The sequence below is a fragment of the Mucor velutinosus genome (assembly GCF_035048745.1).
Source record: "Mucor velutinosus strain NIH1002 chromosome Unknown tig00001575, whole genome shotgun sequence".
In the NCBI taxonomy this organism is placed as follows: Eukaryota; Fungi; Mucoromycota; class Mucoromycetes; order Mucorales; family Mucoraceae; genus Mucor; species Mucor velutinosus.
This window is the reverse complement of record NW_027041916.1, coordinates 367,336-389,472: the sequence shown is the minus strand read 5'-3', so window position 1 is coordinate 389,472 and position 22,137 is coordinate 367,336. Positions and strand designations below refer to the sequence as shown.

Genomic DNA, 22,137 nt, shown 5'->3' with positions numbered 1-22,137 from the left:
CTGTAAAAACCCAATTTTGGGGGTTCAAAAACGAACATTTGAAAGAAGGTATCGTAGCAGGTGCCCAAACGATGTCTCATTTTGTGGAGCTTAATTAATAAAGAAGCCAGGTGGAGTTGGCAATATAGCAAAAATAGTAGCTTCTAAATACTGTTCTTTTTATAATGTTGGGTTCGTTACACCTTCCTGCCTCGCATAATAGATGAAGCCTCTACCATCAATATGAGACGTGAAAAAGCAATCTCCCCTTTTGCTCGAAAGCGCAGCACAGCTTTCAACCTTTGCCACACTACAGCGAAACAAGCTATCGCCAAGCGGTTCTCATCAGAACATTTCCAGTATCTGATCCATCAATGTATGACTTGTAAACCGCTTGTAATTAACAGCTTTTAAAAGGTTTTATATGTAGGTCTCTGCTCAAAAGGGCCTTACTTCAAAAGTCAACCGCTTCTGAACAACACTCTACCATCCAATCTAGAATCCAATTGCACCACCATCTTCTACGCAGAAATCTGCCATAGGCACATGCTACTTTCAAAGCGAATTTCAATTCGAGATTCAAAGAGAAATCAAAAGAGAAACAAAGCGGAATAGAGAAAAGCAGCGCGCGGTGATTCCAAGGTATAGCCCCTGTTGGCAGTTACAAGCCATACTGGGCCGTTTTATGAATATCGCACAAAACCATGACTGTAAAAATGTATGTAAGGAAACAGATTGGGAGCCTTGGTCTTTTTCCCCTCGAAAATTTTGATAATGATATAGTAGTAGTAAGCCAAAGATGCTTGCACTGATTTTGGATTGACCAGACTCTTATATCTAACGTCCATTGCCTAGTAGGTCATGCTGAGACAAGTTGTGAATAGCCTTTTTTAATCAAAGTTTGAACCATCAATGGCAACTATTTTTATATCTCATGATGATGAAGGCGTAGGGTAATTACATGAGCTTTTGTTTTGTGCTTACAAGCACGATAAACCTTCCAGGAATAAGCAGCAATGAATTGAGTGATTAGCAAACATACTTATGGATCAACGGTGAATGTACAAAATACCAAGTGCATCATCTTTGATAGACTATCGAATGATTACTTTAGATTTCTTTTGCGTTTTGCTAATTTAAAACCGAGTAATTTGTTTAATGCGATTTCTTTTATCCAACATTGCCAATGTCAAGTTGGTGTGTTCTCTGACGTGCATAATACTTGGAACTTTATTCAGTAGTGTGTACTTTAAACTTACGAATGCCCTACTGCAAAGGTTTCCTGTGATAGCAATAGCAACTTTTCAGCTTTACAAAGCCAGGCTGAAAATTGACATCTCCCCTGAATCTACACTCACACACTTGGTTTATACAAGCCAAAGAATAGACTGTACTCAAGTAAACCATGGAGAGATGATTACAATTTCATAGTACAATGGGATGTATTGCAAATACAATCTATAAAGTTGTCTTGAGGAAAACTGAGGGAAAGCCAAGCAAAGCATATATTGAATGAGCGGAAACCAAAGAAGGGGTGACAAAGGTCGATATTTGGGCCTCTACAGGAGCCTGGCAAAGATGACCCTATTAGAAAAAAAAAAAAAAAAAAAAAAAACTTGGTTGTTAGATGTTACACATAAGTGTATATTGTAGAACGTTATATGTTGTGTATTTCCCAAAAATCCTTCTTACCCTCTTTCCCTTTCTTTCCTTTCCTTTCCCTACCATATACATAAATGAGCAACGCTAATCAGCCGTCATTCCATCCCAATCATTCAACAATATCTATGCATCCCAATCATTCCGATGACACTTCATCATTTCAAAGACAGTGGAGTATACGGCAAGCTAACAGTAGACTCCACGCTTATGGATTACAAACAGCGTTAGAAAACGATCTTGTGCGAAAAGTGCAAGAGGATGAGGAAAAGCATGTGCACCATGGACTAGCCATCCCTCTCAATGAGCTGAATGGTTCAACTGAATCACAATTCAGCACCACCAACCCTTATCTCTCTGGTACATCCATGATTCAACAGCCAAGTCGATCCCCTGCGCATCGTAGTCTTCGACATAAAACATATGGTTTTCAAGATCCATTTGCAGTAGCTCCCATGGAGGCATGGCAAGAGATCAAAGACTACAATCTACGAGTCAATGGATTACCGACATTGGATCAAATGATGCGATTACACACTTACAGTCCACTCACACAATCCAATTTTGCTACGTTTCTACGAAGACGCCGTGTTCACCAGAACCTCAACTTTCTGATGGAATTAGAAACACATGATAAACTATGGAGAGCCTATCTACAGAGCGTGGACAGACAAAACAGACAACGCCTATCTCGATTTCTGGAATCAGCAGCAGAAAAGGATCAGCAGCAAAACAAACCCAATATGCATCATGGAGTAGGTGGTGGCATCATGTCTTCGTCAGTATCGTATGTGGAGACACCAGATACAGATGATTTGTTGAGGCCGTTACCACCACAGCCCTTGACACCACGATCACCTACCCGCGATGCCTATGCGTCTCGTGGCAACAAATCACTCAGTCGACATGATCTCGTACAGAATGCCACCCGCATCTACAGAACCTATTGTTCGCCCATCATGGATGCGGCACAAACCATTCATTTGCCAGACGATCACAGACGAGCACTAGAGGAATTGATCGAGAATAACGAGAGACCAGAGCCTATTGTGTTTGATTCAGCGAGATCTCATGTGTATGAGATTCTCAATGTATTCTACTATCCACTTTTTGTGGATAATGTGCTCCACAAAAACATATCCATTGGCACTTCCCGCTTGTTTTTGGCATTAGGTGTTATTATCCTGACATTGGCATTCTCCATTGAATTCTCATTGATCTTTTTGGACGCTGGTAAATCCAGTACTCGTTGGCTTGCCATGATACCATTCTTCTTTGGTTGGTCTCTGTTACTCACGAGCACAACAGAATTTGCTTGGTGGTTTGGTATAGTTAGCATGAGGTAAGATACAGGACTTGCCCTCCTTTTTGTCAGTTTTCCCTCCTTAATATGTTACTAAACTGAAGTGTCTAGTGAAATACAGTTTATGGTGTACTCTGATTTGCAGGATGTAACAGTGAAAAAGATTCATCGCAAGCGTGGGTGGCTCTGGCTCGCACTCATACTGATATTATCTATTGCTTCCACCATCATATTTGTATTTATTCCTTCTCATCGACTATAAAATCATCACATTTATTTATTTCATACACTACTCTACGTTCTTAATTTCCTAATATTGATAAAACTGTCCATCTTTAAATATCTCTGCATTCTCATTCAGGCACTAAATCATGTCGTATTTTTGATCTTGAAGCCATTTAAAGGCTTTTCAACACGTGGAGTAGCTCTTGACTAAATTATTTATTTTTTTGCCTCCCACCTTAAAAAAAAAAAAAAAAAAAGAAGGGCACTCGTCATTGCAGGGTATGAAATTCATTTTTGAGTATCTTGCGTATAGTCTGTCAAATACACTGGAATGCAAGCAACTGTAGACGAGGCATCAAATCATAGAAGAGCATCTTTTACTGTCATTTTCATGGAATATGGCTGGTGTTACCTTGTTAGATTAAACAGCCCGCCATTCCAAGCTAAACATGATGCACACACTAGTATTTAGTTGAAATTGAATGGTAAATGCATGATTTTATTTTGTATTGATGAAAAAGAGGAGGAGGGGGGGGGGGAGAGGCAATGCAAAATGCAAATGGGATGAATGTCGGCTTACTCATAGTCGGATGTCCACATGCGTTCTTTGACATAGTTTTGGTATTCACTGGGCTTGATAGATTTAAGCTCTTCCACAGTAGAAATCTTATCGCGAACAGCTTGATCGACGACGGCGGATGCGACGGTAGCAGAAACATCACGGATACGAGATAGTTCAGGGTAGAGCCATCCATTAGCGCGCTCTTGTTCAGTGAGAGAATCAGCCAAAGCCATAGCAGCGCGAAGAATGATGCGGTTCGTGATGGACTCGGGTTTAGCAATGATACTACCCAAACCCAAGCCAGGGAACATGTACATGTTGTTACCTTGTCCGGGCATGCGCACCTCCTTTGTCTCTGGTACAATATAAGCGGGGAAGGCAGTACCTGAAGCAAACACAACCTTGTTGTTTGTGGCCTTCATAGCATCCTCGAACGTGCATTCGGCCTTTGTGGAAGGATTGGAAAGGGGGAATATGATGGGCTGATCATTGATCTGACTCATGCGTTCAAGCACACTCTTACTAAAAGCACCCGTAGAAGAAGAAAGACCGATCAGAGTAGTAGGCTTGACGTAGTTGATAATGTCGTCTAGGGATTGGTATTGACTACCTTGATTGTCGTGCCTGGCATAGTAAACCTTGTGTTCCGCAAGACGGTCGCCACGATCAGCAGTGACAAGGCCCTTTGAGTCACAAATGTAAAAGACCTTCTTAGCCTGTTCTTCTGTCAAGCCGTGTTCCAGTTCCAAGTATTCCTGAATCTGTCGTGCAACACCTATTGCAGCTGATCCAGCGCCGTAGAAAACAATGCGATGATCAGACAGGGGAACGTTTGACTCTGTTTCCACCTTTCTAAACGCGTTGATGAGACCTGATAAGATGACGGCGCCAGTGCCTTGAATATCATCGTTGAAACACAACATTTTGTTTTGATACTCTTTTAACAAGCCAAACGCATGCTCACTTGAGAAATCCTCAAACTGCACCAAGAGATGAGGAAAAGCACGAATCAAAGACTTGAGTACCTGATCCACAGCATGGTAGAACACTTTGTCGTTGGGCCTCTTTTCACGCACACCGAGATAATGTTCGTCCGTCAAGTTCTTCTCGTTGTTGGTACCGAAATCAAGGACAATGGGCAATGTTTTGCGAGGATCAACACCTGCACCAGCAACATACAGCTGAAGCTTACCCATGCTGATAGGCATACCGTTCAAGCCAAGATCGCCGAGGCCCAGAATACGAGATCCATCTGTCATCACGGTAATATCCGGTGTCTCTCCCGATCTCTGTTTATAGTCAGCAATGATTTCATCCAAGTGAGGGAGATCCTTCAAGGTGAGATAAAGGCCATCGGGTGTTCCTGATGTATCGAGTTAGTAACTGAGGAGATCCCACATACACACACACACACACACACACACACACACACACACACACACACACACACACATTCTCTCTCTCTCCCAAACACATACCTGGTGGGGTCAAAAAGGGGTAAATATCAGAGTATCTTTGACATGCTTCACCGACAGTGGGAGTGTAAATAATAGGGGCGAATTCCTATTCATAGTAATTTTTAAGTTTATTTCAGTTTTTTTTTTTTTTTTTTTTTTTTTTTTTTTAGAAAGGGTTGCAACTCACCTCAATATGATCATTAATCAATTTATAGAATAACCTTGTATTGTTATTGCGTAATTGTGCCATAAACGTGTACTTTTCCAATTGAGTCTGTCTGGATCTTACAATTTTCAAGGCTCGGGTGGCTTGATTTTCAAATGAATCGATAGTAGAAGGGATTTGGCCTCTGACATGCAGTTTTTGACGCATGTGAGCGGGCAATGCTGTGCCTGGAGAAGTGGTTTGTTAGATACTACACAAGTACAGCTATAGGAATGTCTACCATTGTTATAATAGGCAGAGTGGAGAGCATCCACAGGCTTGACTGATTGGTGTAATTGACTGGCTTCCTCCTTCAAGGCAGGCATGAGGGTGGAAGAAGGCGATTGAGTATGAATCCTTTGGAGAAAGAACGATGGCTTGATTCCCTGATTTCTCAGCGATCTGGATAGGATGGCATTGGTAGACTTGTAGAGACTCATGATGGGATGATGTGTACAGACGAAAAAGAGCAACAAGTCAAGTTGGTTTATATGCAATTTATAAAATTTTAAGACATTGCATGTAGCAAATGGGAGCTGACCGTAAGCATACCGAGTCATGATGATGATTGATTTCTATTTGTTGAGAGTAACATGTTTGAAGCAAATGTGAGGCAAGCAGCGCGTTTATGTCGGAGTGTTGTGCCACAGCAGCAAAAAAGTTGGCTTGAGAAAAAAAAAATCAAGCACTGTATGTATGAAATCAAACATGAAAATGACAAATCAAAGGGTGGTACAAAACTATCCATCAGCCTTGCTTGGGAAATTTGGCGCTATGAAAACCCTCGTCTGACCCAATTGAGAGAGACCTGAACAGATGTGATCTGAAATAATTTGGTGGTCGTCGTTGGCATCAAATTGGTGAATGTGTGCTTCTGGCATCGACTGCGAGAGTTGCAAGCAGCGCAGTTCTGATAATTATCCAACCGGCAAGTGTATCGTATGCAGATACCCTTGTGCGGTTCTTTTGTCTGGTCGCCTTGTCTCCATGGCAGTTTGATTGTGTCATCTTCTTTAAACATGCTGATCCAATGTGAGCAATAGATGCTCATCGTTTCAAATTGAATGTCCTCATCTGATAGCTGGAAAGTTGAAGGATGGCATGTTTCAAATCGTAGATATTCGGATTGTGAGCAATAGCCTTTGCATGTCAGTGTTGCCACGGGTACAGTGGAGGCTATCATTTCCTTGTTACAGAGCATGGCAAAGTAGGCAGATGGACTGTAGAAGGAGAGGGTCCACTCGTCTCGCTTGATTCGGCTCATCAATTCCTGCTTGATCCAAGGATGGCATTTGGCGAATGGTGGTGATTTGACAAGCTGGCAGAGGCAAGACAATGGTAGAAAGGATAAAATGTGCAATACTACATCTGCTGGTAATGAGTCAATCATGTATTGGTTTTTTTTTTCGCAAACGTAAATGTACAAAAGAGTAAACCGAGAACAATGAATGACGAACGAACCAATATATAGTGCAGTAGATCAGATCATATGTTCTAGAAAAAAAAAACTGTGGTAAAACCCTTGTTTTCGACTCATTTTCTTTATGCTTCTTATTAATGGCCCCTCTTCTCTAAAAGTTGGATTCATTGATCGTGTCTAATATACTTGAAGGAGGCAAGAACTCATTTCGTAAATTAATGATCATCAACATGGCTATAAATATCGTTTGATTTCGTTGTATATAAAAGAGCAAAGTGGAGGGAACTCATTCCTGCTTCTTCATCTCAACAACCCATTCCTTTCCTTAAAATCAAATCATCATCATGTCCTCCTCCTCTCGTTTGTTCTCATTCTTTTCCTCAAAACTAAGTCGTCAAGCCAGTCAAATCTCTCTCGCAAGCACCATCACTCAAGATGACGAGAATAATTCCATCATGTCCTCGTCCTCCACATTAGCAAAGAATTGGCATTACTGTAACTGTTGCAAAATTGGTTTCGCTTCCAAGAATCGTCATGATTGGCACCTGGAAGTCTGCCGTAATCGCTCCTCTGGCTCCGTCTAGTGTTTATGTTTATGAGTACAACCTATAGAAGAATAATAAAGTTAGTAGAAATTGATTCATAGTATCAAACTTGGTACGGATAGAGTCAAATAGAGACGCAAATGTAGTGTCTCTTTTTTCATCATGTTTCCTCCCAAATTTCAACCAGAACCAAAATCATCACAATGAAATATTAATAGATTTGTTTATGAGCATCATTTACGGGTTGAACCATAAACTATATAGATGTGTGTGTGTGTGTGTGTGTGTGTTTGTAGATGGGTGTTTTGATTGTTTGTATAAAAAGATAAATGCTAGTTGAAGATGCAGGAAAAAAAAAGAAGCAAGTTTTTTTTTGTAGGTGTATGGGTTTGTGTACGTTTTGAATTTTTTTGCGATTGTTAATTAAATACTGATGCTATTAGTGTGTAGTAGTCTGGATAAGGGTATAATTTGTATCTACAAACAGTTATTCCGACAAGCTGTAACGAGGCACGCTGGATGGGCTCATGTAACCAAAGGCATCATGATGTACTCGAGTGGACTTGCTGATGGTGATGGAAGTGCGTCTTTCATGGTTGAACGATGAAAAATAAGGATCTAACAATGGAGATGCTGGTGGAGAACAAAGAGGACTAACGTTGTTACTTGAGGGAACACTGGCATGCTTGTGATTAACATCTTGAATACGACATGTCTCTGAGCAGTACAACTAAAGATGCGCATTCTATTAGTATCTCACCACCGTTCCGCTATTATAAAGCACAACTTACATTCTCCTCAACACAGTGACGATCGCAGATGATACACCAAGAAAGATCCATTTTGAAAAATATGGGTTTGATAACGGTTTGGTTTGGTTTGGTTTGGTTTGGTTTGGTTTGGTTTGGTTTGTTTGTTTGTTACAAGTACATGGAATAAGAGAAAAGAAAAGAATCGAAAATGTGGTTTAAATGGCATTCGTTTTATACTTGCCTGGAAAAAAATAGATTCAGATGTGATGATCATCAATTGACCCACTCGCCCACAGATATCTTTCCAGCCATCCCATTCCGACCACGGGTAGAATACGATTAGTTATGCACATGGAGGTGTGAGTAATCCTGACCCTCACACTAAATTAAAGTCAAAGGCGGAGATATCCTCTATTGATTGCAAATAGATTACCCAATAGCACATCGCACGTTTTTCTCACCTAACAAGCACACTCGCTACAAACTCAAGAAATTGGGGACGTGCGCACGTTGAGAAATATGAATCATCCAGAGTATGTATAATTGACTTGCTCCAAAAAAAAAAAATCCCCTTTAAAATTGAATGCATACTCCAACATCTTACGCTTCCATTTGACGATGTGAAAATTGAATCCGTGAAACGCTGTTACTAAACAAAAAATTCACACATTTGATCCATCACTTTACATCTAACCCAATCAACATCCTTCCCGCAAACGTCCTTTTGATTTGAGAGATGTAGAGAAGTAATATTTACAGGAACCTTTGCCTCTAGGCACAGAAATCAAATGCTACGATATTATTTGCTTATGTACAACCAAACCAAGCTTGCACAGCAATATTATCTCACGCCTTTCTGTTGTCTGGAATGTGCAAAGAGTTGTTTGTGTTACTCAGATCCATCTATGACCCACAGAATGACTCTTATACAGTCATGCCTGTGAAGATTGCCGGGGTTTTATTAAAAAAGCCGTTTACTAAAAACGGCAAATGTCAGTTATAAAAAAAGGTAATTGTCGAAAGCTGAACTATAATTGACATTCGCTGTTTTTAGTAATCGACATTTATAGAACACCCCGACAATCTTCACAGGTATGATTGTATTGCAAGTCCAAGTTTCTGTTGGATCACATTTTGATATGGCGCAATGGATGTTGCCTCAAAATCAGAATTCTGATGAGTTGATTATCATTGTTGGGAACAAGCCATTTGAAATTCCGGGGTAAATAAGATACTCCCTTGAAGAAAAGAATCATCCCATTACACACCAATCATGATGGAAGCTTTCAACCTATGGTAGAATCTTTTCGAACCTCACATTTCGCCTTGGAAAACAGCATCAACAGGGGTAAGCACACGAGCTAAACACTCGTAGCATGGGAGTTGTATATAATCGACATGTTTCGTAAGGGATGTGATGCTGAACTTTATTCCACATAAATGTGAATATCAATTGATACGATTGTTTGATAAGCTTCGCATACTCAACCATTGATTGTGATGAAGGGCACACATTGAAAAGTGGACTTTGAACAAGGGCTAAACACACCTTGCCATCTGAAGGATACCCATACATTGACAACTTGGATGTCACTCTAATGTAGTAGCGCGAGTACGAGCACCACCGCAAGGACATATTGCTCTATAGTCAGTAGACCTAGTATGTTGGGCTCAAGAGATTGGATGCCATGTTCTTATTAAATCACAGGAGATCAGAATCAAATCTTGTGATTTGACTTGGCATATATCACCTACACATTGAAAGGAGCACAATCTAAAAAGAGGGATCTGCAAGGCTGTCATGAGCCCCTAACAAAAGAGCAGAACTGTCAAATTGTTATCTTGCTTATTGCAATGGATGCTGAGTACCTGATTTCCAGCTTTCAAACACTCCCTTTTGCTGAACGCATGCGGCTCTCCAATTAATATCCCGTTGTTGGATGTTGCAGATTTCTTTCTGGTTCATGGATCATTGTGTCAAGCCAAGCGTTTTCATGTAGTACACATTGATCCAGTGATGAAAAAGATTGACCGTTAAGAGGACATGTGTTGTTTACATTTGATTAGGTATCACTGCTGTGGACTCGAGCCAAGCAATTCGATCTTTATGACTAATCTCTATCTAATTGTTCTTGGTATAACTAATTGTGACATATGTCCCTCATTGGATGTACGTTTGGTCATTTCAACATGAAACGGTTGAAAAAGCTACGTGTGATTTGACAGATTCTTGAGCAGCTGATGCCTGGCAACGCACAGCCCTTTTAAGCCCTGACATGAAGAAAATGCCAGGCAACCAAGCCTCTAATCTACAGCCATACTGGTTATTGAGAGGAATGTTGGAGATATGTAGGAATGCAAAGTCTGGTCCTCGTTGGCATGTTTTACATGTGCTGAGAACCCAATTTTCTGCAAGTGTGCTCAATCATGAAGAAATCCATTGCCCATCTGAGATTGTATGGTAAAATATACATGTTGACCATCAGCCGACATGCCAAATCATGAAGATAGCCTATACCAAATCTCAAGGAAAGGTCTTGGCCAAGATTGAAAAAGCCATTCACGTTCAAGTAGAATACAAATGTAACCCTTATAACGAATCTGGCACAGCAGCCGCCGAAAAAGTGCCGAAATTAGAAGTCTTTGGATAACATCATAGCTCTTGGCTAAGGGGATGCGGCGCACTAACCGGATCATGAATTTATCTATATGTGCGTGTGTATTCCCTCTCACTAGCGTCACATTTTCCATTTAAATAAGCAGCTCATCATTCGCGTACATGTTTCTTTTTCTTCTTTCGCATTTAGTTTTATATATACAATCTAAGAAAAAATGGAGGACGAAGTTGCTGCTGTAAGTAGAGATGTGTTGATAACTGTCACGACTAGATATGCTGATGGACGTGTTTGCATCTTCTATAGTTAGTTATTGATAATGGTTCCGGTATGTGTAAGGCCGGTTTCGCTGGTGATGATGCTCCTCGTGCTGTAAGTATTAAAACCATATCTCGAGCTGGATTTTCATAAAAGGGAGATGCAGAACCTCGAGCTGCTCGGAAATCTTGATGTACATGCTATCTTGGTAATAGCTTGCGTTGCTCTTATTTCTGGTGCATTTGCTTGAGGATGCAGCCTCCCCCTCCCTTACTTTATCGTATGGGCGCATGTATATTGCAGGTCATCTAACACCATAGGCTTGTTAGGTCTTCCCTTCCATTGTCGGTCGTCCCCGTCATCAAGGCGTTATGGTTGGTATGGGTCAAAAGGATTCTTATGTTGGTGATGAGGCACAATCCAAAAGAGGTATTTTGACTCTCCGTTATCCTATTGAGCATGGTATTGTTACCAATTGGGACGATATGGAGAAGATCTGGCATCACACCTTCTACAACGAGCTTCGTGTTGCTCCCGAAGAACACCCTGTTCTCTTGACTGAAGCTCCCTTGAACCCCAAGTCCAACCGTGAAAAGATGACTCAAATCATGTTTGAAACATTCAACGCTCCTGCTTTCTATGTTTCCATCCAAGCCGTCTTGTCTCTTTACGCCTCTGGTCGTACTACTGGTATCGTCCTTGATTCCGGTGATGGTGTCACTCACACTGTCCCTATCTACGAAGGTTACTCTCTTCCTCATGCCATCTTGCGTTTGGACATGGCTGGTCGTGATTTGACCGACTACTTGATGCGTATTCTCGCTGAACGTGGTCATTCTTTCACTACCACTGCTGAGCGTGAAATCGTTCGTGATATCAAGGAGAAGCTCTGTTATGTTGCTCTTGATTTCGAGCAGGAGATGCAAACTGCTGCTCAATCCTCTGCCCTGGAGAAGTCTTATGAACTTCCTGATGGCCAAGTCATCACTGTTGGTAACGAACGGTAAGTGTCTATAGAATATGAATGAGTGAGATGATGTCTGATTCCATTTATACAGTTTCCGTGCCCCTGAAGCTCTTTTCCAACCTACTCTTTTGGGTCTTGAATCTGCTGGTATCCACGAAACCACCTACAACTCCATCATGAAGTGTGATGTTGATATTCGTAAGGACTTGTACTCCAACATTGTCATGGTAAGTAGCTGTTGTCTATATTTTAAATGGAGATGAAATTCAAGCTAAAACTAAATGATTTCATTTAGTCTGGTGGTACTACCATGTATCCTGGTATTGCTGACCGTATGCAAAAGGAAATCACTGCTCTTGCTCCTTCTTCCATGAAGATCAAGATTGTTGCTCCTCCAGAGAGAAAGTACTCTGTCTGGATTGGTGGTTCCATCTTGGCCTCTCTCTCCACTTTCCAACAAATGTGGATCTCCAAGCAAGAATACGACGAATCTGGTCCTTCCATTGTCCACAGAAAGTGCTTCTAAGTTACTTTTCCGTCATATCCCATCCTTTACCTTCTATAGCCACCAAATTATTGAAAAAATCAATATATATCTCTCCAATTCAATTCAATTTTTGTAATCAACAATAAACATACTATTCATCATATGCCCCATACGATATTATACATATGCAATTACTCGGCCTCTTCCATGCCCTTCTGCTGAATTCTGACATACATGACATCATGCTGGGTAACTTGTAGCGAGTCTGATATCATGGCGACGTCCTACTCTTATTACAGTGAAAACGAAAAATATTGTCGCTTTGCCCATTTATGCCTAAAATGTCATTTTGATTGAAACTAAATGCCAAGCTACATCAAGTTGTCCAGGAAAAAGAAAAATTCCTAGGGAGCGCCTATAGCTTTAATAGTCATGGCACTTAGCGCGATATTAGGTATATTGATCCGTAATAAAAGACAGAATGCTACACATTTACACCTATCTCTTTCTATGACGACGCACATGCTTGAGGCCTAGCATGTCAGTGTTTTACATTGTTTATATAGATACGGGCCTTTGGCTAATATCGCAAAATTTATATAGCTAAAATGGTGGAAGAGCCTCGATTGTTAATTGGTATAAAACCACTAATCATATGAAAGTTTATGCTTCGTATGGTTCTTTACCTTCGCTTCGTTTCGATAAAACCAGTTTGCACAGCAGCAGCTCGCGCTGCCAATTGCCCTTGCGTGGCTTATCAAAATACTACTACGTTCAAGTTGACCCTCTACTTGCATATGAAAACCCTTCATATTATGTGTGGATCTGATTCTTATGTGATGCTTTACATCCATATACACCTAGCTACTTCATATACGGGCAAGTAGAATACAGGTATTTCCATTTCTTAATCCTCAGTGCCCCTAATACAGCAAAATATGAGTGCATTTGAACTGCGTTTTCTTGCGTTCAAGGCCGTTTTAGATGGTCAGAATAGCACCAAACAGTTGCTCTCATCTGGCAGTTACTTGCTGACATCTTTGCTCAACTTTTTTGGGGATCAAAAAAAAAACATGGATGAAAATCGACCAAAAAGCATGAGGTATCCCTCATAACTTTCATTGAAAATTAAACGATCGCAATTTTCACCTTGATAACGAAGACTTTTACTATGGTATATCTTGAATCAAAATGTTTCTCTCGATTCAAAGCAACTTCTGAAACCACTTAAATGAGGTTTTCATATGCAAAATTTCGACTTTTTGGCCAGAAACCTCTTTTCATATTTTTATAAATTACTCAATAAGTTTATTCAAAACATCTATGTTACTTGGTGCCATTGGATACGCCTTGAAAAGCACTTCAAGAAAGCTTAAAGAAGCTTAGGGTTATTATCATATGTTACTTAGTCGAATCTGCAAAAATAGTTCGATCGAGTCGAAAACCATCAAGATTTGGCCAATCTGGAACAGGTTATGAGTCTGGATTTGAATTAATTTGGCTGGTGAGGCAGGCTGGCAAACTCATTAATGCCCTTTTCACAAGGTAATACAGTAATAGATTCCCTTGAAGCGTATGGAAAGTAGGTGGCAAGTCATAGCACTATCGTTAATTATGGTATTTTCTTGCATTCTATGTTTAATAACGTCATTCTGGACATTGCCGATTCATAGGCTGCATAACATGTCTGCAGCAGTAAGTAGGGGAATTTGGATTATAATAATCAATATTTCTCTCAAAGAGATGGTCAGTTTTGTTAAACCGGGTGTTATCAGTAATATCAACTTTGGAACAAAATAAACATCAATTCCACATTCTTTAGTGTTTCAAACAATAAGTTACTTAGGTTTCTATTACGACGTGGTTTTCTCTATGGCCGAATAAGTTCGTTTTGTTGTCTCGACCGCAGCCGTTGACTAAATCTCTAAGGCTCCGGACCGTCGTTCAAAGGAAGCGTTCAGAGCATTGAGCAAAGGAAAGAAGGTATACACTATTTTCACAAATTATTGTCGCACTTTTCGAAAATAAAATGGCACACATCTGGAAAAAAATTTGACGTACCAACTGGGAAAAGGTTGGCGCATTAAAAGATTTAATATTGACGTATTTCAGGGCTTCTTTAGTTTTACATATATTTTGAATATGGATTATTTTGTACATGAAGATGGTCAAGGAAACCTTTACGACGACAAAGGCATGGCGGTTGCAGTCGTAGAAATGGAAGTAGATGAAGAGATGTATCCTATTGAAACAGTGACGAATTTTGGAATGTATCATGAGCTTAAAGCACCTGAACACCCCGAGAAAAACAATGCAAAGCAGCAAGAGAGAGAAGATGTTAAGATGAAGGACTAGAGGACAGGCAGTACATACAAAACTTACAAGGAATCAGAAAAGGAGCAGCTGTTTGCCTTGGTGTATGAAAGAGGCATGAGTGCAAGACAAGCTGCCCTGAAACTACAAATCAACCCACGCACCGCCCAGAGATGGGTAGCAAACGACCAGCAAGATCCGCAAACCTACATCGCAAGAAAAGAGGGTAGCGGAAGACCAGTTGGTAGACCAGCACTGATGGATGAGCGTCATAAAACTCATTTGATCAACTTAATCGACGAAGAGCCTGCGTTAGTTTTGAATCAAATGATGGAAAGCTTGACAGCCTCGTTCAGTGACCTCACGATATCGAAAACAGCTCTCTACAATTTCGTTACCAACAAATGCAAGATTAGTCTGAAGAGAGCTCACTTTCATTCGGCGGATCGCAACAGCCCAGAAAAGATCAAAGCACGAAAGGAGTGGGTAGAGAAATGGATGAACACCGATATGGACTACATGAGCAATTGCGTGTTCATCGACGAGGCAGCATTTCATATCAATATGAAGCGATCTGTTGATTGGTCAAAGGTGGGAACTCGCGCCGTTGCCAAAGTGCCAAAGACTAGGGCAAAAACAACAACAATTTTGGCTGCTACTTCTGCTTTTGGTGTTGTCAACATTAAAGTAAGACGGCCTCGAGTGATGCCCTCTTCTAAGGAAAGAAAAACAACTGGATCAAGTGGACCAGCTCAAACCCAGAGTAAAGGCACTGTTACAGGCCATTACTTTAACTTTTTGAGCGACACCATGGACGAAATGGACAAGCATCCTGATATTTTTAAGGACAACTACTTGATCATGGACAATGCTCCAATCCGCATGAATGACGACATTAAGCTTTTCATAGAAAGTCGTGGTTATAGGTGCGTCTACCTTCCTCCATACTCTCCAGAGCTCAACCCCATTGAACAATTCTGGTCTGTTTGTAAGAGCAAGCTTAAAAGAGAGAAGTTGTTGAAGGAAGAGACACTTACATCTATAATCGGAGATGCATGCAATCAAGTGCTTATTAGCGATCTTAAAGGATTCTGTAAACACTCTTGTGATAGATTCGATGATTGCTTGCAAGAGAAGCCTATTTAGAAATAAAGATTATTTGTCGCATATGTCGCATTCAACTTTTGCGCCAATTTTTGATTCGTTTATGCGCCAACTTTTTTCCCAGTTGGTACGTCAAATTTTTTTCCAGATGTGTGCCATTTTATTTTCGAAAAGTGCGACAACTTTATTTCCAAATGTGCGACAATAATTTGTAAATAACAGTGGGTTTTGTTGATTGATTGTAAAATCATTAATCATATATGAGCCAGGCTAGACAAATGCCAGGCAACTTAGCTCCCATATTAGAGTTTCAAACGTGTCTAGGGACTGAAAATTTGTTACAATATGATATGGAGATGTTGTCTTGCTTTCAAATGAATGAAACAAGCGTATACTGCCTACATGCCATGTGGAAATGCTGCTTACCATGATTAGGAAGTTGCGATTACATATATTTTAGTGATGGGCTAGGCTCACTGAAGTTGTCAGACATGAAAATGCTCAACAAAAGCAAAAGAAACTTGTCAGGCTAAGCGATGGTCCTTCTAAATTCATGATTCCCATTTAATAAGCATCCCAATAATCGTTGTCATCATCAGAAAGGCAGTTTGGTCAGGCAGCAGCTCCAAAATTAATTCAAGCTCAGATTATTTTTTCTGCTCAAGATTGGACAAACTTTGGCTTTTCTCGACTTGATCAAACTATTTTGCGAGATTCGACTATATAAATTGTAATGATCACCCGATGCTTCTTTAAGCTTTCTAAGAGTACTTTTCATGGCGCACCCAATGGTGCTAAATAAAAGAAGTGTTTTGACTGAGCTTATTGAGCAATTCAAAAAAATTTGAAATAAGGATTTTGACCAAAATGTCGAAATTTTGCATATAAAGACCTCATAAAAATGGTTTCAGAAGTTGCTTTGGATCAAGAGAAACATTTTGATTTGATATATACCATAGTAAAAGTCTTCGTTATCAAGATGAAAAATGCGATCGTTTGTTTTTCAATAAAAAGCATGAGGGGTGCCTCATGCTTTTTGGTCAATTTTTGATCATGTTTTTTGGGTCCTCAAAAAGTTGAGCAAAAGGTGCCAGAAAGTTACTGCTACTCGAGTACAATTGTTTGGTGTCGTTCCGATGGTTCAGAAAGGTCTACATGCCGAGATACGAAGGCTTGAAAGCTGTCCAATTTGGCTGTGTTTTATACGTTTGCTTGTCGATAGACGCGTTTATGTTATGATACGAAGGCGTAAAGGCATTGCGTGCACTAATTTGGATTTAGGGCATGCTGTTACATTCAAACATTCAGCTAAAAATGTCAAATTGAGTGGCACTGTTGTATCGCAGTAGCATAGCACAATAATACAGCTTATTAGGAGGCGATGACGATTGTAAGGCACGCTGAACGTTTTAGACGCAATAAGTAGTCTGCATCTAGTTAAACTATACTATTAGATTAGCTCAAATAGAGTGTCGCAATGGAGTTGTGTATGGATTTATTCAGTTGATGATGAAAAGTTATTTACATGAACATGGTGACATAAACTACCAAAGTAGCGAATGACAAGATATAACCACTAGCCGTGGACTTGGTCATGAATGAATCAGACGTCGCCTTTGCCGTCTTTTCCTTGATCACGGAAGAGGCCTTGGCTTTAGAAGCAGATGAAGGAGATGGAGAAGACGAAGAAGATGCTGGAGCAGTTGGCAGTTGCATGCTCAACTTGGGCACACCAGCAACACTGGAGGCAGCGTTCATTTTGACAACAGCAGGAGCAACAGCAACATCAGCGTTGATGATGGTGTGGGGATTATCATCGTTGTTGCAGGCAGCAGCAGTGAAAAACTTGTAGCCTTTTGCCTTGAGCTGTTTAATAACTTTGGGAACTTGATCCACTGATTGCTTGTACAGGTCTAAAGAGGAACAGTAAGCTGGTTATCACTGATACAACTATATTCTACCTACCGTGTTGCAAACTAATAAATCCAGGATCTTCATGGAGATTCAAGCCAGTATCGTTTCCTTGAACAGCCATTTTGAATGAACCCTGAATGACAGACGATGCATTGCGCAACATGTAGACATCGTAATCAGTGGGATCCACATTCCAGAGCAAGACCTTGTAACCCATACTCCTTAAGAGGCCCTTCACACGAGCATCAGCTTCTCCAAAGGGAGGACGAATATAATGAGGCTTGATACCAATGGCCTTTTCAATGGCTTCTTCAGTGGCTCTGACTTCATAGATAATCTCTTCATTGCTTAAACTCATCAAGTGAGGATGCGAGAATGTATGGGATGCGATCTGATGACCAGATTCATAAGCACGCTTCAAGATGTCAGGATATTGCTCCACATGAGCACCCATCACACAGAAAGTAGCCTTGACGTCCTCCTTATCGAGCATATCCAAGAGCTCGCTGGTGTAGTTGCTGGGTCCGTCGTCAAAGGTGAGTGCCCAATGATGATCTCGAGGACAGCCATATATATCTTCAGGTGCTGGCGCATTGCCACAGCTTTCAAAGCATTCGTCGTTGTCGGTGCCATCACAAGTTGAATCAGGACACACACCGGAACCAACAGCACGGATGGGAAGCTTGGGAACTAAACTCATGTCAACGTCTTTAAGCCATGCAGCATTTTTGGGTGTCTTGACGTCGTCGTAATCGATTTGAGCTTGTACCATGCTAGACATGAGTGCTAATACAAATGCACTAGAGAGAAGTGTCTTGACAATCATGCTGTGTGTTATACGTTATAAAATAGAGATGGGAAATAACTGTATATGATGGACATCCAATACAGAAACCGGATTTATATAAGCAATAGCACATGAGTGTTTGTTTGCAATGCTTATATTATCTGTAGCTATTATCTTAATCCTGTGTCGTGTCAGTATACATAGGAGATTTACTAAGCTTTCTACACGAAGGCATAACTGAGCTTTGTTCATATAGTTTGAAACGAAACCAGAATATCAACATGTCAGAATCATTCCGATCAACAGTGCATTGTTTTTTTTTTTTTTTTTTTTTTTTTTAGTTGTTAGTTGTTTGATATAAAGCTTATTCTATGTCGTTGTATTCACGAATGACCTCACATTTGATATGATCGCTTGGAGGTTGTCCAGAGCAGCTGTTGATCCATGTAGGTTAGGTGTACCTAGCTAATCATGATGGCATTTCAAAATCAGAGAGAATAATGCGCGATGGTTTTTCCCTTTTTCATTCATTATTCATGCTTGGTACGTTTGCTTCGGTGGAAAAGCGAGTGATTGGACAGGGAACATGTGTTGCGTATAAAATCTACTCGAAATCTCATGGACAGCTTGCTTTTCGGCACTATAAGCGAGAACTGTGGGCGCTAAAGGAGCTGTCAGTTGCCACTAAAGAAGACTCGGCTCAAAACCATGTAACTGGCTCTATTTCGATAGCAAATACAACGTGGAATGCTAAAACATTCGATTCTATAGATTGTGCAGCTCATGGATCATCAAGAGTTAGCCAACAGTTACCATCTGATATTCCCCTTTTACAGCGAAACATTAGCAATGAAGATGAACATCCGCACCAAAGATCCAGAACTAGCATACCGTTTTCTACAGCAAATATCACAGGGCTTGCAGTACATGCATCAGCGTAACATCATACATTGCGACTTGAGTCCAAGCAACATTTTGATAGACAGTAGCACAGGCTGCATGTTTATATGCGATTTTGGTTGTGCTCATTCAGACGCATGCTCAGATAGCGGTGATGGTTTTCTAGCAGATGAAGAGATTGGCACAAGGTACAAGTGGAGATGCTTAAAGAGACGATATGTAGCTAATGGCGGAAAAGATATTACAAAGCTCCAGAGCATTTGTTTGGGTCCAGAGCGTATACACCAGCGACAGATGTGTGGTCATTGGGCGCTATTTTCTCGGAAATACTGATAGGATACCCTCTATTTAATGGTGACAGTGATATTGAGCAAATTGGTAAGCTTGTATTTCGACTAGGAAAGCCCTCTTTGCAAGTTCAGGCTGAGGTAAGTGGAGGAGAGGAGGGGATTGATGGCGTGGTAAAGTATCCAAGGCTCATTCTGCTTCCATGTAGGAAATGGCAAACTATCCTGATGCCAACAAGCTGATTTTTTTCGATGACAATGACTCTGATATGGATGACTATTCAGACGATGAGAGTGAGGAGGAGTTTACAAACACCCGAACATCTTTAGCTGCTATTCTGGAACAGGAAAATGTGCCTCAACTTGGCAGAAATATCATTACCAGCACTTTGACATGGTCCGTCAAAGAAAGATTGACTCTACCCCGCTTGAACACTTTACTTTCTTTATAAAATACAAACAAAACAGCCTTTTTTTTATTTCTGATATAATGGTATATAGTTTATACAATGGTGGCATGTCCTCTAGCGTCTTGCTGCATAATTTCTGATTTGCTCAGATTTGCTCAAAGCCCTAGTGTGTCCATAATAAGTCGACGGTATTTGTTTTAATGATATTATATGTAACGTACCTCTTCCTCTTGATAGGGGGTGGTGCCAAAAGATTATTACTAGCCTTCTGGACAGGGTTAGCAGGATCAGTTTCATCTGATTCATCTTCGTCGTCCGAGCGAACATCAGTGATACCCGTATTGCTAACCAATCGATACACCACTTTGCAAATCATCAAGGTCCAAAATATGATCAATATATATAAACCCAACATCAGAATCAAGATGATATACTTGACAAAGTGAGGGAACCAAAATCCATGCACAGGGTCCAGTTTGAATTGAGGCACGTATACGTCTGGTTCTGTGTAGGTTGAATAGATGATGCGCCCATAGTAGTAAACTCGAGTATACATCCATGAAATAACCATAGCCAGAAATGTGGCATCACATATCAAGCCGTAGCCCAGGTAGTGCAACGTCTTTGCCAGCTAAAGCATATATGATCAGCCTCTAATACCTGGTTTCTCCAAAACCCGCTCTCTACTTACACATAGCAGTACATCCGGTAAATCCATGCTCACAAACACAGCGTTGCCTACACCCGTGAAATTACAGCAATAGCTCAAACTGATCAGCAGCAGAGTATTGATGTGATGTACCATGTATTCTGTGTAATCCTTTCTAGGTGCCTCAATCTGAAGAACAAATGGCTGTTGGATCCAAAAAGCAAACTGGAGCAGATAGTAGTACTTGAAGTAGCCTTTCAATTCCCAAACAGGATAATTGCGCCAAAAGTACGATGTATCATTCCATGTAGGTGAATTGTAAAATATAGCCTATCAGATGTGTTTTCATCAGCAAAGCATACAAACACAAAGCAATGGCCTCTTACCAAACCGCTGCCAAAGCTAATTGAATAATAAATAACCAGCCAACTCTGCTCTGCAAATCGAAGCTTCTTTCCTCGAGGTACTTTTAGATACACAGACATTGGCTTTAGGACATATTCCATGGCAGCCGCCCGTAAGAAGGTAAAGACCAAAAAGTAAAAAAATAGGAATGCAATGTCCCATAGACTCTTCTTGTACAGACCGTTGGGTAGCCTACCCGATATATAGATGAATTTGTCGCATATGTCTAAATGCAGGAAATGGCCTATGAGGATGGGTAGGATGATCTTGACTGGAAGATCTGTCTATGCATGTCAGCCATGTGGCACCTAGCAAGAACTCATAGTCTTACCGATTTGATGTCGATTAAAGAAATCTGCTAATTTCCTGTCATTTTCTACTATACAAGTATCCGACATTTTGGTTTATATAAACATGAGGAGAAGAAGAAGAAGAAAAAGAAAGGTGCAGTGAATCAAATGTCAAACTCATGTGGAATTTTTGAGCGTCCGCCATGTGTCAAAACTTACGATCATGACAAACCCATAGCAATCAAAGCCAATCTCTTCGCATTCGATAGAAACTTGTATACTACTCACTCCTTTTGGAGCCATTTGAGGATTGTCTATGCACATTAGCTTGCAATGTATATCGCTGATAGAGACGCATGAATACTGAGTTTTTAGCATGAATGGCATTTCGGCTGAATCTGCAACCAATGCCTAATGTGATGTACAAGCATTTCTGATACAGAAGATGGAACATTCGTCTAGTCAAACTAATACTGTGTGTGTGTGTGTGTGTGTGTGTGGAATATTCGCCTTGCTTTGAACCTCTTGAATTTCACGGTACTATACACCGTGATTTCTCTGATAAAAAGGCTATAACGCTGTTCCAAATCAAGTGATGCTGCTGCTTACTCAGATTGACATCTAGTAGTATGACCTGATTATTG

At 40.5% G+C, this 22,137-nt stretch overlaps 10 protein-coding genes across 10 annotated transcripts; 5 read left to right on the top strand and 5 right to left on the bottom strand.

Annotated features, from left to right (window-relative positions):
• Nucleotides 1-1,715: 1,715 nt before the first annotated feature.
• On the top strand, nucleotides 1,716-3,203 carry ATC70_013375 (uncharacterized protein; the record flags this gene model as incomplete). The annotated part of the gene is made up of 2 exons (XM_064832539.1): nucleotides 1,716-2,980; nucleotides 3,053-3,203. 2 exons carry the CDS (start codon nucleotides 1,716-1,718, stop codon nucleotides 3,201-3,203), a joined length of 1,416 nt encoding a protein of 471 aa, XP_064678798.1.
• A 539-nt stretch (nucleotides 3,204-3,742) lies between these two features.
• ATC70_013374 (uncharacterized protein) lies at nucleotides 3,743-5,830 on the bottom strand (the record flags this gene model as incomplete). The annotated part of the gene is made up of 4 exons (XM_064832538.1): nucleotides 3,743-5,091; nucleotides 5,207-5,291; nucleotides 5,373-5,578; nucleotides 5,632-5,830. 4 exons carry the CDS (start codon nucleotides 5,828-5,830, stop codon nucleotides 3,743-3,745), a joined length of 1,839 nt encoding a protein of 612 aa, XP_064678797.1.
• A 332-nt stretch (nucleotides 5,831-6,162) lies between these two features.
• Nucleotides 6,163-6,780, bottom strand: ATC70_013373 (uncharacterized protein; the record flags this gene model as incomplete). Its single annotated transcript, XM_064832537.1, has 1 exon — nucleotides 6,163-6,780. The coding sequence occupies one exon, from the start codon at nucleotides 6,778-6,780 to the stop codon at nucleotides 6,163-6,165; it is 618 nt and encodes a 205-aa protein (XP_064678796.1).
• Nucleotides 6,781-7,154: 374 nt separating this feature from the next.
• Nucleotides 7,155-7,394, top strand: ATC70_013372 (uncharacterized protein; the record flags this gene model as incomplete). Its single annotated transcript, XM_064832536.1, has 1 exon — nucleotides 7,155-7,394. One exon carries the CDS (start codon nucleotides 7,155-7,157, stop codon nucleotides 7,392-7,394), a length of 240 nt encoding a protein of 79 aa, XP_064678795.1.
• A 448-nt stretch (nucleotides 7,395-7,842) lies between these two features.
• On the bottom strand, nucleotides 7,843-8,197 carry ATC70_013371 (uncharacterized protein; the record flags this gene model as incomplete). The annotated part of the gene is made up of 2 exons (XM_064832535.1): nucleotides 7,843-8,085; nucleotides 8,147-8,197. The coding sequence occupies 2 exons, from the start codon at nucleotides 8,195-8,197 to the stop codon at nucleotides 7,843-7,845; spliced, it is 294 nt and encodes a 97-aa protein (XP_064678794.1).
• Nucleotides 8,198-10,939: 2,742 nt separating this feature from the next.
• ATC70_013370 (actin) lies at nucleotides 10,940-12,473 on the top strand (the record flags this gene model as incomplete). The annotated part of the gene is made up of 5 exons (XM_064832534.1): nucleotides 10,940-10,960; nucleotides 11,029-11,094; nucleotides 11,310-11,983; nucleotides 12,039-12,174; nucleotides 12,243-12,473. The coding sequence occupies 5 exons, from the start codon at nucleotides 10,940-10,942 to the stop codon at nucleotides 12,471-12,473; spliced, it is 1,128 nt and encodes a 375-aa protein (XP_064678793.1).
• A 2,103-nt stretch (nucleotides 12,474-14,576) lies between these two features.
• On the top strand, nucleotides 14,577-15,893 carry ATC70_013369 (uncharacterized protein; the record flags this gene model as incomplete). The annotated part of the gene is made up of 2 exons (XM_064832533.1): nucleotides 14,577-14,771; nucleotides 14,820-15,893. 2 exons carry the CDS (start codon nucleotides 14,577-14,579, stop codon nucleotides 15,891-15,893), a joined length of 1,269 nt encoding a protein of 422 aa, XP_064678792.1.
• A 1,479-nt stretch (nucleotides 15,894-17,372) lies between these two features.
• On the bottom strand, nucleotides 17,373-18,591 carry ATC70_013368 (uncharacterized protein; the record flags this gene model as incomplete). Its single annotated transcript, XM_064832532.1, has 2 exons — nucleotides 17,373-17,764; nucleotides 17,817-18,591. The coding sequence occupies 2 exons, from the start codon at nucleotides 18,589-18,591 to the stop codon at nucleotides 17,373-17,375; spliced, it is 1,167 nt and encodes a 388-aa protein (XP_064678791.1).
• A 497-nt stretch (nucleotides 18,592-19,088) lies between these two features.
• Nucleotides 19,089-20,191, top strand: ATC70_013367 (uncharacterized protein; the record flags this gene model as incomplete). The annotated part of the gene is made up of 4 exons (XM_064832531.1): nucleotides 19,089-19,262; nucleotides 19,324-19,640; nucleotides 19,691-19,880; nucleotides 19,949-20,191. The coding sequence occupies 4 exons, from the start codon at nucleotides 19,089-19,091 to the stop codon at nucleotides 20,189-20,191; spliced, it is 924 nt and encodes a 307-aa protein (XP_064678790.1).
• Nucleotides 20,192-20,263: 72 nt separating this feature from the next.
• On the bottom strand, nucleotides 20,264-21,601 carry ATC70_013366 (uncharacterized protein; the record flags this gene model as incomplete). The annotated part of the gene is made up of 5 exons (XM_064832530.1): nucleotides 20,264-20,312; nucleotides 20,371-20,780; nucleotides 20,841-21,128; nucleotides 21,185-21,483; nucleotides 21,535-21,601. The coding sequence occupies 5 exons, from the start codon at nucleotides 21,599-21,601 to the stop codon at nucleotides 20,264-20,266; spliced, it is 1,113 nt and encodes a 370-aa protein (XP_064678789.1).
• Nucleotides 21,602-22,137: the final 536 nt, after the last annotated feature.